At 47.3% G+C, this 15953-nt stretch overlaps 1 protein-coding gene across 1 annotated transcript; it reads left to right on the top strand.

Moving 5' to 3' along the window:
* Nucleotides 1-1352: 1352 nt before the first annotated feature.
* LOC144145343 (sodium- and chloride-dependent GABA transporter 2-like) lies at nucleotides 1353-15578 on the top strand (the record flags this gene model as incomplete). Its single annotated transcript, XM_077676914.1, is given in 4 exon segments — nucleotides 1353-1453; nucleotides 7276-7507; nucleotides 13046-13302; nucleotides 15021-15578. Coding segments are annotated over 4 exon segments (686 nt in total), but the record flags the coding sequence as incomplete, so codon positions are not given.
* Nucleotides 15579-15953: the final 375 nt, after the last annotated feature.

The raw sequence follows: 15953 nt of genomic DNA, 5'->3' as shown, positions 1-15953 counted from the left end.
AACTGGTGTAATCTACGCTCTCATCGTGTTCTCCTCACTGGGGTCACTTTCCTGGGAGCTGGACACTTCTGTCGACCGGGTCCTGCACGCAGGTAGGCTGATTGTTGCAGCTGTATTTTAAATGCGCTATAATTCAGTGCGGAATAGTTACTGAATTCCGAGACATTCCTTGCTAAATTTCGGGGAATATTCACTGAGTGTCATAAAAGACCTTTACTGACATTGTTCCACCGGGACCGAACATTAGTACACCTTCATACCGGCGTCCATTTTTTGACGCAACGTGATGCCAAAGCGCATACCTCTACCTCACTTTGGTATGATCGGCGAAGGAGTTTTAACAGCATAAATCCTCTTTTGCCAGCAACGGACTCATCTATTAAGTTGCTCCTACTTTCTACTTTGCGAATTAGCTGTCGACGTGTCACCACTCCTGTGATTACTTTCGAAATAAAATAGATTTTGCCATTTTCTTTGTATGAAGTGTTTCCCTACCAAATAATCTGTTGTTCCCCATGTGTTCGGCGTAGCAATGGCCCTGCATGCGTACAATGTTATTCGGCCCTTTGCATCCCCATCATCATGAAAAAATGGAGCTTGATTTTTCTGCTTCCCACAAAGCAGCTTCGCCGCAATATCGAAACAAGGGACCCAAAGGTTGAACACTAAACACAGTAGATCAAATAACGGTGAATGTGTTGTATATGACTCTGCCGTTTATTACTGTATTTTTATTATTGCCTAGTTTAAAGCTGTGTTGTTTCTTAGTGAATCCCTTCATTCAGGTTCTTCCTTCTCTTTTTGAGGGAGGGTGCCCGGACTGTCTCTTGCTTGCGCCCCTGCTTCGCGGTCTTCACACCTAATTTTAGCTCACCGTTTCATATGACACACCATTATTTCTAATCCCTCGAATGCTTACTTGGTTTTAACACAATTTCTACGACATTCTTTTACAAGAACAGATATTAGGCTTCGTCTTGTGCCATATAGTAATTGTTCGGTGCAATAAAGACTTGATTTCGTGGGTTTCCGTAATTATTTTTCTCTTGCCATTTACAAGAAAACAGAGCAACTCAGAACAGTGTGTTCTTGCGAAAGTTGGAGTTGCAGTTAAAAGTGGAAACACTGTTACTATACCGCAATGAAAAAAGTGAACAGGCTACGCCCGTCCCGTCTATTTTATAGAAAACACCTTAGGGCTGGCTTCCCACCAGAAAAGATTTGCGAATAAATGGCCTTGCGTAGACTATTGAAACGCTCGTTTCTGGCCTGATCAGCCGGAAATTGTGCGTATATAACTGGAGGGGGATGAGGTATGGCTTGGAAAAAAACCTTTTTTGTAATATCCGCAGGACAAGGCACCACCTTCATTACCATGAACAGCTATTCGGTGCACTGGCTGTACTCGGCCGCCTTCTTCCTTTTTGTGGTCGTACTCGGCGCCAACTCGCAGGTGAGTGTGCGGACTCAAAAAAAAAAAAAAAAAAAACTGGCGTCGCAGCTTTTTCGGTGGAAACTACTTCCAAACGTAATAGTATTAGCCTGGAGGCAGGGCGTAGACGGCGACATCGCGGGTGCTTAGGCTAGAAAGCACATCTTTATTTATTAATTAGGTATCTCGGTAAGTATTCATTTGTGAATACTGTCAGTGTATTCCGGAATTCTCACAGCAGCAGGCACAGATGAACAACATATCCAACAACGTTTTTATATGCAATAATAAATGGAAATATGTAACGAAGGTTGTCACGAAGCACAGAGTTTGCAACCTCCAAAGAAATTACTCAATTAAGGAAAGAACAGAATAAACGGTGCAGAAAAACTGAAGAGGCATCCACGTATGTAAACAGCGACAAGGTGGCAACCATGCTCTCAGACAGAACAGTCATTCCAGCAAGATCAGTGAACTATTCTATATATTATATGTTCAGTGATTCTACCATATAATGAATGTATTCTCTAGCGGCACGTGGAAAGAATGAAAAGTACAACGTCATTAGTACAAGAGTATTCTTCAAGTGTGAGTGCAAGGATCACATCCAGGAACATTATTATGCTCACCAAATGCACGGGTTCGCTAGTGGCTTGTGGGTGCCATTTAAACAGCACTTGCACAATAGGTGACAGCGAAGTGTACGCGAAGCCATTTGAATACTTAAGTACCTGTTGCAAAATATCAGAAAGCACCAATCCTGCAAAGCGCGGTATCAGCAGAAAAATGTATGGTTGAGATGTTAAAACCAATATCATTTTGCTAATGTAAGTTTGGGATACTGGTGAATGAAAAGAAAAGAAGAAGTAAAAAGCAACGTAATCAAATATATGCATATACAGCACCGCCCTGAGAGGTGTAAGGCGAAAAAACTAAATACGAAACTAAATCACGAAAAATGATTATAGAGAACCTTCAACCACGCAGTGCCTTGAACGTAACGTAAGTACGTCATTGACCAACATAAGCAATGGCATAAATCCACGGCATCGGTGACAATCACAAAGGTAAAAGAACTAAACAAGTCGCCGAATATAAAGCAGTGCATCCTCAAACTACACCAGTACAGTTTATACTGGACTTATGTGTCTGGCTATAAAACGCAAAATAAAGACAAGCGGGGTAGGAATGCTTCTGCGTTACTGGACAAATATCAGAGTTTCTTTACGCCATACGAAAAACAGTCTCGAAATTCTTGTACAGTGGTTGAGCATCGCAGGTCACGAAGAATATGTGCGTGACAGGTTCCCATCAAACGGGAGAAATGAAGCTTGCAATATAAAACAAAAAAAACCGTAACTCGTGGCGTAGGCTGCGTGTAGTGAAAAAAAAATATTTCCAAATAGTTCAGAACAACTGGTTGCCAGTAAAAACTCACCTGTTACCAGCTTGCGGCGTTTTTGTGTGTTCATTCATTAGGGCGAAAGGCTTAAAGGGGCACTGACACAAAAATTTTGCATCTTGTTTTTTTGGTTGCGATAAGTAGCTAGTGACCTACTTATCATCTGTAGAAACCTCATTTGCTTCAGCATGCGACGGTTGTTTAATTAGAGGCATTTTCAGTGCGGCCAGTCGCAGTTTCGGTTTCAGCGGGTGCCGCGAACCGATGGATTTTGTGTGAAAAAAGCTGAACACTTGACCGTCGGAGGGATATCACAGAGCAGAGCTGCCGTAGCACTGTGGAATCCGCATTACCAGCAGTTTCTGCGAATGCCCCCACGTACTGATCTCGTGAGCCGCTTAATTAAAAAGCGGCCGTGGACGTGACGCCGCCGCTGCAAGTGCAAATGCTACCGCGGCTAAAGAACGACGCGCGATGCTCGAAACACGCGCGCTGGTAGCAGCCGACCCGTCTGCGTACAGGTACGCCTACAGATGTGTTCGGCTTAGCACTGCGGCGGATATTCGATTGACGCTCTCGTACGGTGCAGATGACAATTTTTCATGCAACCCGCCATCCCATCATTAACTCCTTTCTCATATAAGCTGCCATGGTTGGGACTGCAGCGATAATAAGCTATCGCTCGAACTACCTGCGCTGGCCTGGGCCACTTCGCGTCCGTGGCTGGCGCCTGCACAGCGACCGTGCATCTCGCTCAGTGGGCTTTTCGTGTCTCCGGCGCGTTTTCGCGTCCAATGTAAATAAAAAGTAATAGAAACAGAGTGCCTGGAATCGCTTTAGAACTTTGGTCGCGGCCAGCTGCCCGATGAGCTGACGAAATCACGGCGCCTCCGCCGCCTACGATCGGGTCGTTCGTTCTTGAGAGCAGTAGCTCCGCCCTCCGGCCCTCCGATTGGAGCGGCGAGCCGGGTGAGCCGGCGAAAAACGCCGGCCGTGCGGAAGCGGCAAACACAAACTCGTGACGGGTTTGGATGTTGTTTATTTACAAAATATCCTCGGGATGTCGATTGCGCGTGGTCCTCTGCTGGCTGCTCGGTTGCTTTTCGCACACTTTAAAATTGATTTTAAATATGTTCTAGGCTGTATTCGCCGATGATATTCTGCTGATGATGTATGTGTTCACACCAATCTATCTCCAAAGTTATCTGGCCTTCAAAATTTTGTGTCAGTACCACGTTAAATGTCTCACCAAGTGTAAAACGTGGCCTTCCTTGTCGTCGTCGCTTCCTACACCAGTGGTACCAAAAGCGGCCGCTACAAGAAGTAAATAAAGTGATCAAAACGCTAACTCAGCACCGGGCCCGAGGGGGAAAAAGAATTATCCGGGTGCGTTTCACGTGACAGGTGAAAGTGACGGCACGTGAGTAGAACAGGTGCACGCAGAAACGAGCTTTGACTGAGAGAAAACTTCCGCGTGATTTGAGAAGAAACGGAATCCAAGGAAGAGGCGCGAACACAATGTAGTAGTCAAGTACTGTTTGATAAGTGCAACGCCTTCGCCTTCAACGCACGTCAGCAGACAAGTCCCCGATTAATTTTTTTGCTCATGCCTCATTTGGCCACACTTGAGTAGGTGTTGACGCAGCTACTCTCGGAAATATTCCGAACGTGTTGGACTGCGTCACCGGTTGCGGGTCGCAGTCGTAAGGCGCAGCTTGCCCTTTTTAAACGCGGAGCGTTTCTTAGTTGCACGATGTCCCTCGACCGTCAGCGGCGGCGTCCGCACGCTCACCTCGCATGCGCGTCGCGGCGAGGCGCAGGTGCGCGTCTCTCCCCCCTACCCTCCTCGCTCTCAACAACAGGTGCTGCGTTGTTGTCCGTCCGCACCCCTCCCCCTACACTATAAAAAAATAATAGTTATCGGCGCCTGGTTTCGATCCCACGACCCTGTGGGCGGAACACGAGGTGCATGGTGCTCTTCCCACTGCGCCACAAAACCGACACAGAATCGAAGGCTACGAACGCGCCTTGTATCCTTGATTCATTCAAACTACGTCAAGAAGCTGCTGATACAACGCATTCACTACCACCAACTCCCCAAACACTAAGCGTTAACGCAATACACCCACCCCCTATGCGACGCATTTACTCGAGTCCACCTCGCGGGGAGATGGGAGATGGGCGTCCACACGCGCTCCAACGAGGCCGTTGCGAAGTCGCAGGAGCACGGCTACCAAGTGCTGCGGGCTCGAGACGACTTCATCGGCTGCAAGACTCCGCACTTGCTCGGAAATGCCAAACGCAAGGTCGACAACCTACGCGACGCATTTACTCGAGTCCCCCCTCGTGGGGAGATAGGCCCAATTTTTTTTTCGTTCCCATCCCCTCTTCGCACCCTTCCCTTTGGAACTCACGACCGATTAGACGCTTTCGTTGTGGAAGCCGCCGCGCCGCGAATTCGTTCACTCTGTGACCGCAGCGTGTTCGGTCGCGCTTTGTCGGAGCCGCGAAACGGCACGAGGCAGTTGCTTCACCTTTACCGCAAAGGCGCGCGCTTCAAGATCAGACGGGTGCTACTGGGTGTTTCGTGGATTTGCACCTGAAGTAATCAGCTTTGCTTAAAATTCTAATCTTCCAGGGATATTAATAGAGCTATGCGGAGTTGACTTATCCCCCTGTATGACGTGCTAATGACGCCTCTGGAAAATATGCTCGTGCATGCGTACGTAAATCGCCAATTCAACCGCCCCCCGATTGCCCGCCTCCTCTCCCCCCCATACACACACACACTTGTGCCTTTATTTGTTAACCTACATGGTGGCTTACCAGGGAAAATGCGTCCAGAACTGTAGTGAACTTTTTCGTGACACAATGCAGTCTGAATAAATACTTGGGGGAAATCGGTGACCTGTGGTTGTATCTCTTGAATACAGAGAAGGTGATTTATTCTTCCTGATAGCACACCCTTTTCACTCTGAAACAGGACGGTCCTCTGCATGCATCTCACTGCCATAACAGTTTGGGAAAACCAGCCTGCGCGTGGGTGTTTACAGATAAGCCTATGACTGCTTCATTTTCTTACCAAACCTTTTTAAAGCAACGTTGACCTGTAACTCTTCGTAGAAACCTCGCTTATGCAACTCGATGCAGTTTATCAAAGCAAGATTCCCAAGGCTTGTAAGACGATTGTACTTTGAATTACTCTTTCGGCGTTAAAGCATAACAGCTATAATCAGGATTGTGCTAGTGCGGCGTTGTGCTTGGGCTATTCCGAATGAATACTCTTGCGTATAGCGGAATCTTTTGCAGTGAGGTAGCCTCAAAAAAAGACAGAGGCCTACTTCCTCGGTCTTTTGGCCGAGATGGGACCCTGTCCTTATAAAATAAAGTAATAGTCCTTATTGTAGTACCTCCATGCACGAGACTATAAAAAGCGGAAGTCCGCAGACGGGGGCAACGCCCCGTTTGCGCACTTCAGGGTTTGTTAACACTCTACGGACTAACTAAAGTATCTGTGGAGCATCGCTACAACGCCTTTATAACTCAGGTGTAGCATAAGCTGTACAACTCTCCAAATTTAAATCTTTCGAACGAAATAAAACTGCCTGGTCTTAAACAGACATGCCGTGCCCTTTCCCAGCTCTTCTTCCCTAAGACACTGTCTGATTTTCAGCGCTGCTTCATTTCCTCACTTTCTGCCATCTTTTCAATTATATTGTTATTTTCTTTTGCATCCTTCTTTTATGCTGCACAGAAACTTCGCTTACAAAGAACTCTTACCCATTCGCTCTGAAGAGTACTCTGGGAACAGAGACGTCGGCCCGGAACCACCGGCGCACACCGCAGCGTTTGGACGTGTTTAGCAGTTCTTTTCGCACTCCCGTTTCCAGTGTTCCCTTTTTATCGTTACGTGGCTGCATCGGCCATCTCATTGCTTTCGATGATATTGCCCGATGCTATAGCCTGTCCGGCAAAAAGCTTTCTTCTACGAACTTTTTCCGCAAGTGCTGCGGACCTGCTTTGGATCCGTTTTAGTGCTATACTGAGTTTTGGAGCCTCACGGCGTAAGAGAATAAGATTATAGCTGCACGGCTTCTGCGAATACCCCAGCCTGCGAATAGCCCAGTGGCTTGTAGGGCAAACAGCCCCACCTTGTAATAATGTTCTGCGTATTCCCACTGGATAATAAATAGTTACAATCGCATTCCGGGCTTTGCCCTCTCACTGGAAAGCGGTAGTACTGGCAAGTGAGCACAGAATCTCATATTCAGAGCTCATTTTTGGAGAATGGTAAAAACAAACAAGATAGATTGGTTCCGCCGTGGACATCTTGCTTTACACACGTTAGTTGTAAAAAAATAGGGCATAAACGTAATCATTACATTGCTCATTTGTATTTTGTTCTTATGTTCGTACGAAGTGATCTGGTGCTGCCATGCAGGCTGCGCTAGTGGAGACGGTGCTGACCCACTGGGGGGACACGTTCCCGGCGATGGGTGCCTACAGGCCCACCATGGTGGTCGCCCACTGCGTGGCGGGCTTCGTCGGTGGCCTACCACTGGTGTCGAGGCAGGCAGGGCTTCAGCTGCTCTCCTTGCTGGACACCCAAGTGATTGGTCCGCTGCTGACATTCACGGCGCTTTGTGAGGTGCTGGGAATCACCTGGCTCTATGGTACGGCAGACGGTACTCCGCTTTCCTTCTCTGTGCACTCAACAGTTCTGAGAACTAGCAAGTTTGCTTGGAACCGAGTTCTCCTCGTGATTACCAATGCAGCATAGCTAAAAATATGGAATGGCGGTTTCAGACCCCCGTTCATACTGCAGAATTAGAGCTACTCATTGATTCATGTTTCCTGTCCCAGTATCTATTTTGAGTGGGTTCAGGCTTCGTTGTGGGTGGAGATAGACGGATATCAGATAGAGTTCGCGTGTAGCTCAGAATTGCATGAACTCTGCTGAACGAGTCCCATAGTTTAAGTCGGTGGTTTATTGGCGATTTTTCGAATTGGACGAGTAAATTCTCATTGATATTTTAAGATAAATACAAATCGGCCTTATTGTGGCTCTATGGCCCCGACAATTAACGTTACTCAAACCTGGTTCCGGATATTTAGTTGAAATAGTATTCTACGGTGTCCCCGAAGTAGGAATCTCGGAGCTGGCTGAGCAAGTCACTCAAAGAGGGGTCGCCGAGTGGAATAGTGTGTGACGTAGAAGGCCACGTGTCGCATTTGCTTACAATGCACCCACAAGGTTCTACGAAATTCCTTAATGACTAGTAAAAGTACACGCCGCCTCAACACCCGTACTGCATTTTCTAGCAAAGTATGAGGGTTATTTTTACGGCTCATTCTATGCGCAGATTCGGCATGAAATAATCTTGTTAAATCTCACTTATTCTGCCGAGCTAACGTTCAATGGAAATACTTAACAAAAAACGAAGACATGTGGCTAGCTAAGTCAAGTAGGGGAGGAACGTCGCTAGCTGCAATGGCGCCGCCCACTGCTGCCAGCAATAGCAGTGCCAGATTTCCCTCTAGTATACATCATTATGAAACTCTATGCGCCGAGCATGCTACCACTGACTGGGCATAGAACAAAGTTCATCACGCAGGCGCGGCCTTTGGTGAAAACGGGTGTCCTGTGTTTCATATTCGACGTTGTATCACTGTCCTCTTTTCCAAGCTTCTATTGCCGTATCACCACATTACGGGTTCCGCTTCCTCGAATGTTTCTGCCTCAGTCGCAGCTTCCGGTTGGCAACGGTAACGTATTTGCGTGGACGCCTGATGAGCCCGGCTGATAGTGGACAGCTAGGGGCAACGGGGGAATCGAAAAATGAGGCTAGTGACGCTATCGCATTAAAAACACTTTCCGTGGCTGAAATCAAGCCTTGGTCTCTTGGGCTAGGAAGCCGGCGTCAGTCCGATTGCTTCATTTCAGCATATTCGAAGCGGTTCCGAAAACACAGATGACAACCAAAGAATTCTTCACAAGAAAACTTCATCCTAAACGAGGGGTCCATGTTTTGTTGTTTCTATTCAGGCACATAAGCACACGCAAGTGCACCAGGTATATATCAGTTCTAGATGGAGTCAGTCACCTCCACCTCCCCTAAGTACGCCCCTATACGTAGTGCTCTCTGTGTCTGTGATGTACCTGCTCTGCTGGTGGGCCGCCAGGTGCTTTATCCACGCGATTATGTCCGCTGCTGTTTTTGGTGCCGTTCACAGCGAAAGATCAACAAAGGTTTTCGACTAACGAGTCACTGCGGGCTTACACAGTAAGATTCTGATAAGAAAACGTGTCTCCATTTTCATGGCTGCTACTTAGCCCCTCCTGCCCGAAGTCATTGATCTCACTTTCAGCAAGGAATGACCAGTATAATGGCGCCTTCCCCGGAGCCTACGCTTTACAACGTATTGCGAAAAAGATTACACATGAATGAGTCCACAAGTGATGAAACTTTGTTGACATAAAAATGTTAATTTATTGACATAAAAACTCAAGTACCAAATACAAGAGGGGCGAAGCAGGAGGGAGGTGTCAATGAAGTCGAAACAAGTTTATATGCCCAAATGGACGCCGACAGGGGTGAGAGCCAGGTCCTACAATGAGACGAACTCCTGATCTGGCTGTGGCTGCGCGTGGGTAGAGGCAGTTTTGCAAACACGTGATGCGGCTTGGTTTGGAAGACATCACTCTGCACGCAGTCCCGTGCACTTCCAGAGTAGATGGTGAATGTTTGTTGCGTCGCCTGCAGAGCATGTTACGCACGGGGGGGGGGGGTGGTGTCATGGCCGGCTGGGATGAATTGTTAGCGGTATATCCTGTGAGAAGAGTGGCTGGCCGCCCCCTTTCTTGCGAATATCAGAATGCTACTTGAAAAGGATCTGCTGTGTTAGCACCGCTCTATAGCACGAGCCTTGTGGATAAGAACATGAAATATAAAATGAACTTTTGCTCACCTTCAATAAACACTTACTCTTCTTCTACGCTCACGCTTACAACCATGCACGCGGTCACCCAAAAAGGCCATGAAATCTGAATACAGCTTTGTAAAATTGGAAAGAACTAGCCTTCGTAGCTCGAGCCAGGAGCCGCAGAAGCCTTTTTTCGACAAAACCTAAAACAACGTTCACATTTTACGCTGCAGTGACGTAATAAGCACAGGAGGCGTAATATGGGCCAGCACATAAGGCATAGTTGTCGGTGTCACTGTGTTAGTACTAAAGTGATATGATAAAACGGAAGTCCACAATCGCCCAGTTATGTTTCTTGGCGAAGGCGTACGTCGGCGGTGACCGCTAACCTCCCAAATAAGGTTCCTTGACGTCACAGAAAAATCGTTGCAAAGTGCCTGCAAAGTAGCCACTGCTTCATCCGTTTTCTTTACAGGCTCGATTATTTGTCACAAATTTGCCATAAAGTTAGTATCATTGCTATCTGGACAAAGCAATCAAAAACCCAGAGTGCAACATATTGCGCATTCAGATTTCAGCGCTCCGTAAATAAAATTAGCTGAAAGTGAAACCAAAACAGTCTCTTAAAGGAGTACTGACACGAAATTTTTATGTTACGTTTTTTTCGCTGATATGCGTGCCTACCAGCCCACTAATCATAGAATGACAGATTAGACGGTCGAGCGCAGCGTAAACATTCATTTACGGCGTCGTTTATTCGTGCCAGTTTCGGTTTCGACAAAAAAACGCCGAGCGGCCGCCATGACAGCATGTATCACATGGCGTCACCATTCTTGCCGTATCGCTGCCTCTCTGGAAGCGCGCGCGAGCGAGCGCACGCACGCGCCCAGACCGGCCGAGGGCTTCGCCGTCCCCACAGGCCCGGGCAGCATGACGTCAGTCCCAAAAGCATGACGTGTACACACGCCCTAGCAGCGCGCGCCAACCACAGCCAGCGCGTCGGCTTCGTCACGGGAGCCCCGCCGTAGGCAGTTTGGGGCACGCAGCAGATGATGTCACGTCGGCCCGCTCTGGGCTTTCTCGTGCGGGCGAAGATTAAAATGGATTTTAAATATGTTTCGCTGAACGGTTGCTGTTGAAACTTGCTGGGAGATATCTCCTGATAAAAAGGAAGCGTTTTACATAGTTATCTCAGCTTTGAAATTTCGTGTCAGTACTCCTTTAAAGCTGGAGTAGAGACTGGTGGTGCAATCTGTCTGTGTTTCATGCCCCTGTAGTTGCGAGATTGCGCTGAAACTAAGAAAAAAAACTGCGCTTTTGAGTCCAGAGGTTTTCTTTTGACGCCGCCAAAGTAAATCGCTTTTATGTGTTTAAAAATGCGGTGACCCTGTTAATTTTCATTTTACGAGCTCATGTAAGACTAAGGTATCATTCACTATCGCTATTTCTGTCCTGACATTTATCTTTTTTTTCATTTGACTCGTGAAAGACTAAGGTATCATTCAATATCGCTGTTTCTTCCTTGACTTGTATCATTTTTTCTTCATTTCCCTCGTAAATTAAATGTGCAACGGGTTGCCCGTCGGGGCAATGTTGACCTTTTGTGACTATATTTCGCAGAACCCATTATTTTGTTTTCCCCTTTCTCTCCATTGAAATTGGGGATCCATTCATTGCAAATAAATGATATAAAATCTCTTGAGATGCCGCCGATGCCTCTTCCCTACAAATTCTTTAGAGCATCGCGGAAAATGGGGACTAGCAGCAACGATTACATGTTTTTATGGGCGAAGCTCACTAAAGGGTATGCCTGCTGGCATCTCCTGTTGTCGTCGCAATCGTCGTTCGTCTGATGTAGTTACGGTAATAAAACACCAGGAAACTCGTTTGTGCTCTTGCCGGAACGTAACGTGCACTAAAAAACACCGGGAAACTCGTGTGCGCCTCGCGCTGGAGCGCTTCGTAAAGCGTACTATAAAAACACCGAGACACTCGTTAACGCTTCGCGCTGGCGAGATTCGTGCTTCAAAGACAACAGACTTTTACGGCAAAGCTGTATACCTGTACCCCCAATACTTTCATCTCCGTTGGCAAAAACACCAAGGCGCCAGGAATGCACTTATAAACTGCATGCTTCGCCGCTCACCAGGTTTCACGTTAGTGGAGATGGCCCGGGATTTTAGATGCAACGCATCTTATGCTCGCCCGTCTGTCCTTCCTGCGTCTGTCCGGCGTTGTCCGCACAGCTGCGCCTCTCCTCCTCTTTTCTCTCCGATAGCGAACACTCTCTCCCAAACAGCTACGGGTTGGCGCAGCGCGCTCTCACTCCGTTGCTAGGCGCCCGTGGGCGGCGCTGCGCTCGGCGCTGCGCGCGCTGCGCATGTGCAGTACTCTCTGTCTCCGCGCTCTCCTCTCCTTCGGGCGCTGTGAATATAAAGTGGCATGCCGCGCTCCGACGGTCTCAGTCGACGGTCGTCCGCGTTACGCTTCCACTCGCTCGCAGTACTCGACGATTTCTTGATGCAATCGTCGGGCCCCTAATGTGCACGTTACGGACCACAAGGCACTCATTCTCGTGTGCAGTAAAGACTGTACCTGAGCATACGTGTACTGCATGTGCATTGCATGGTGAAAATGGGAAATGACGCCCACCTCCCCTTCGCGTGAGAATCCTGCTATAAGCCTAATCAATACGATGGAAAAAGTCAATGGAACCCCCCATGAGAGGCGTTGCATCACACCAGGGTTCCCGCGAGGGGAGGTGGGCGTAATTTTTATTTTTTTGCGAGGCTTCCTTACCCCTGAAGGAACGATGAGGCGCGCCCTGCGTTGCGTCCGCGCGTTAAACCCTAAAAAACAAACATATCTTCATCGGAAACAGCGGGACGCACGCACGCCCGCACACACACACACACGCGCGCGCGCACACGCACACGCACACACACACATACACACACACACGCACAGACACTGTCTGTGACATCACTTCCATGGTTTTTTGACAACGTAGGCCCAGTGGGCAATATCTTGCACATCTGATAAATTTTGAACGAAATGTCATAGCAAATAATGACATCAGAATGATGCCTGTACTCGAGTAAATTAAAATATGTAAAAAAATTAACTGGTTTTTGCTACGCCTTGTTGCGTGTCTCAGGAGGATTTAGAAACGAAATTCTTATTTCGTCTTGTTACTTGCTACGGACGGATAACTTTCTTGTTCTGCAACAAAGTTTTCGTCGTTCAAAATTATATGGCGCACAACCCGACCCAACCGAGTCGTGCAGGTATGGAGCACCTCCGATTGGACGTGCTCCTGATGCACGGTGAGCCATGGCCGTCGCTGCTCGAGGTGTCCTGGACCTGGCTCCTCCCTGCCGTTCTGTCCTGCGCCCTTGTTGGCAGCCTGCTCACCACCAGCTGTGCTGGTTCCGCTTCCGCGCCCACTGATGTGACCGACGCGTGCCTCGGAGGCTGGGTACTTGTGGCAGTAGGCGTAGCCCAGGTACCCCTATGGGCCGCTGGATACGCCATTTCTGGCCGCGTAAGCACGCTTATCCCGTTTGAGGACGCTTAGCACGCCAGATGAGTTCCTGCAATGCGGCTCGAACTGTTCGCATGCAGGCGCGACGCCGCGAGAATCCAGTGAGAACTTGCAGTATTTCGTTCGTCATTCAGCCTGTCGCTCGAGCGTTAATGTCTGAGGCGCATTCTGGGGGAACTGCTTCAAATATCGTAGACACGGCAGTTTAGTGGGGTGCGATGCATCGCCACATACTAAGAGGAGAACTAGGTAAAGTTAAACGCGATGCCTGCTACAAAAATTACGCACTTAGGGGTTTCCAAGGCGAATGCGATCACAGTAGTGCCGTGGTGATGAAATACTTCTGACTATTGTTTAGTAAAAGTCGTACGTGTCCAAAGTTAATCCTGCGAAACAAAACATTATGTGCCCTGAGAAATGTTATCGAAGCTCCAAACGTATCCTGATCTTTTTTAGAAGCTTTTTATTTCTGTGACTAGCTTTCACATTTGTCGTGTGAGGACAACTCGTGCTTGCCACTTTTATTTCCCGCGTGACATTCGACTTCTCGGCGTCGGGGCTCCCTTAACAAGAATCTTTTGGAAGCCCAACTGACATTTTCCGCGTTCACGTCACTGAGTCCAAATAAATACCCGCAGCTTGTGGACTTCCTGAGGGTGACATGCATTCATTATGGCGAGGAAGAGCACAGTGAGGAAACGTGAAATTCAGATAATCTTTTTTAACCTATGCGTAAAAATATTGCCAAATCTTATGGCATTACTATGGGAGCCCATCAACGTTTTCAGGACGTGCCAGCAATGCACCCTGATTTACGGAGATCAGAAAAATAATAGTGTTAAGGGGCTCTACATGGCTTCTTGTCTAGGTTGAAGAATATGCACTGCGATATGCATTAACAACAGGTATTACAGGTATTGCCTATATTGCAGGTGTTACAGGGTTTTTCACAACAGGGGCTACAGGTTGAATGTTCTTATTCATCATTCAGCGCCCAAACATAATTAGGCCTTACTTCGGTGGAGTGCCAGCTGCCATGACCTGAACACAGATTCTGATAAGATTAGATGGTTCTAAGGCTGACAAAATTATATTTATGACACCCCGCAGTGTGTCAGTCCAAAATACCGCTAGGTGTTTCATCTCTGCAAACAAACATTGCTTGTGCCTGTTCTTTTTTTGCATTTCGATATTTTATCTTCCAAATTTTAAAATATTGCTAGTTCTTTAAGGCAACCTGAAACACTTTTTTTAGTTTTTTTTAAATCTGGAATGCTTCCAAAACGTTGTAAATATGCATATCCAGTATTTAGAACAAGGCTCACACAGTACCTCAACAAAAAATTGCCCTCACGAAAAAACCCCAATGAAGAAACACTTTGTTCAATAATTCTTCTGCTTTCCCGGATTTGTCATTGTTAGCGCACTTTAATTACGTCATTCGAGCGGTCTTCTGGATATTGGCTAGCCTCCTTTTGGTTGCAGCAATAAATGTATTATAGAGAAGCCAGTCTACAGCAACTTTCATAAATTGCAAAGCAAGGTCTGGTAGACGAATGTGCTGCGACGAGCACATAACGTGGTGCGGCTGTGCGCTTCCAAGGCCGAAGGACAGCGTGATTGCGTTTATTGGCAGCGTTCTTGGGTCCCTTTAGAGATGGAAGCATTCACTCATTGTCTGAAATGAAGATCTTACGGATTGTTGTTCTTTCTTTCAGAGGTCCTTAAGCCGCTGCGTGATTCCACCATCCCTCACCGAACTGCACCCGAGGTCCTCGTCAGATGCTGCCAGGCCGTCCCCACACCATCCCTGAGTTTTCTCGGATATGTAGCTGCACCCGCATGTAATATTGACGTTCCGTGACGCTTGTAACGCCAGCCGTCATCGAAACGCAGTTTTCAAGTTTGTGTTTCAGGTTCTCCCAAGTTTACTGCATTTTTTTATAACAGCAGCACCTCACAAGACAAACTTTACGCGTGCAATTACGTTAACATATTTCATGACCTTATGGGAGCGCTGCATAGGAGCGCCCATGAATAAAAAATGCCAACTGAAAAAAATAATCGTACGCTAAATGTTAACGACTACTCTGTTGCCGCGCGCCATTGAAAATCAGCAACTTAGGGCAGATGAGTTGTGCCGTCCAGAATGAGCACACAAGATGCCTGGTTATTCATCCCGTCTAAGAAAACTGACGGTATGGAAAGAATCTCTGTGTATTGCGTATACAGCAATGTAAGTAGTGCTTTCTCCTTGTTGCAAATAAATTCACAACCTACCCTTCAAATCGTTCATGATTGTTGCGTGAGAAAACTTCTTTTCAGACGGCCACACAGAGTCTGGTGTTTGTTTCCTCAGTGTAGATATTGAAACTATGTTCTGCTTCCTCCGCCGAATCTCGCGTTGGCTATTTGCAAGTTGATTTGTCTCGTCTTCTTTGAGACATGTGCCGTGCGAACTGGTTGACGCAACGTGGGTTACTCACTGAGATCGCTATCTCGGGGATTGGGCACAATGAATATGCAGCCTAGGAGCCTTGTGTCCGTCTCCTGCAATCCCTCCAGTTTTTTTTAAAGCAACTTAGCGACTCAGGATTTCAATCCCGAATGGAATATTTTCATTTCGCTTGCGGTACTGCATCACCGATAAG

This window comes from Haemaphysalis longicornis, unplaced genomic scaffold (assembly GCF_048455015.1).
Source record: "Haemaphysalis longicornis isolate Haplotype H1 unplaced genomic scaffold, Haemaphysalis longicornis Haplotype H1 scaffold_7, whole genome shotgun sequence".
NCBI classification, from domain to species: domain Eukaryota; kingdom Metazoa; phylum Arthropoda; class Arachnida; order Ixodida; family Ixodidae; genus Haemaphysalis; species Haemaphysalis longicornis.
This window is presented reverse-complemented; position numbering and strand designations above follow the sequence as displayed.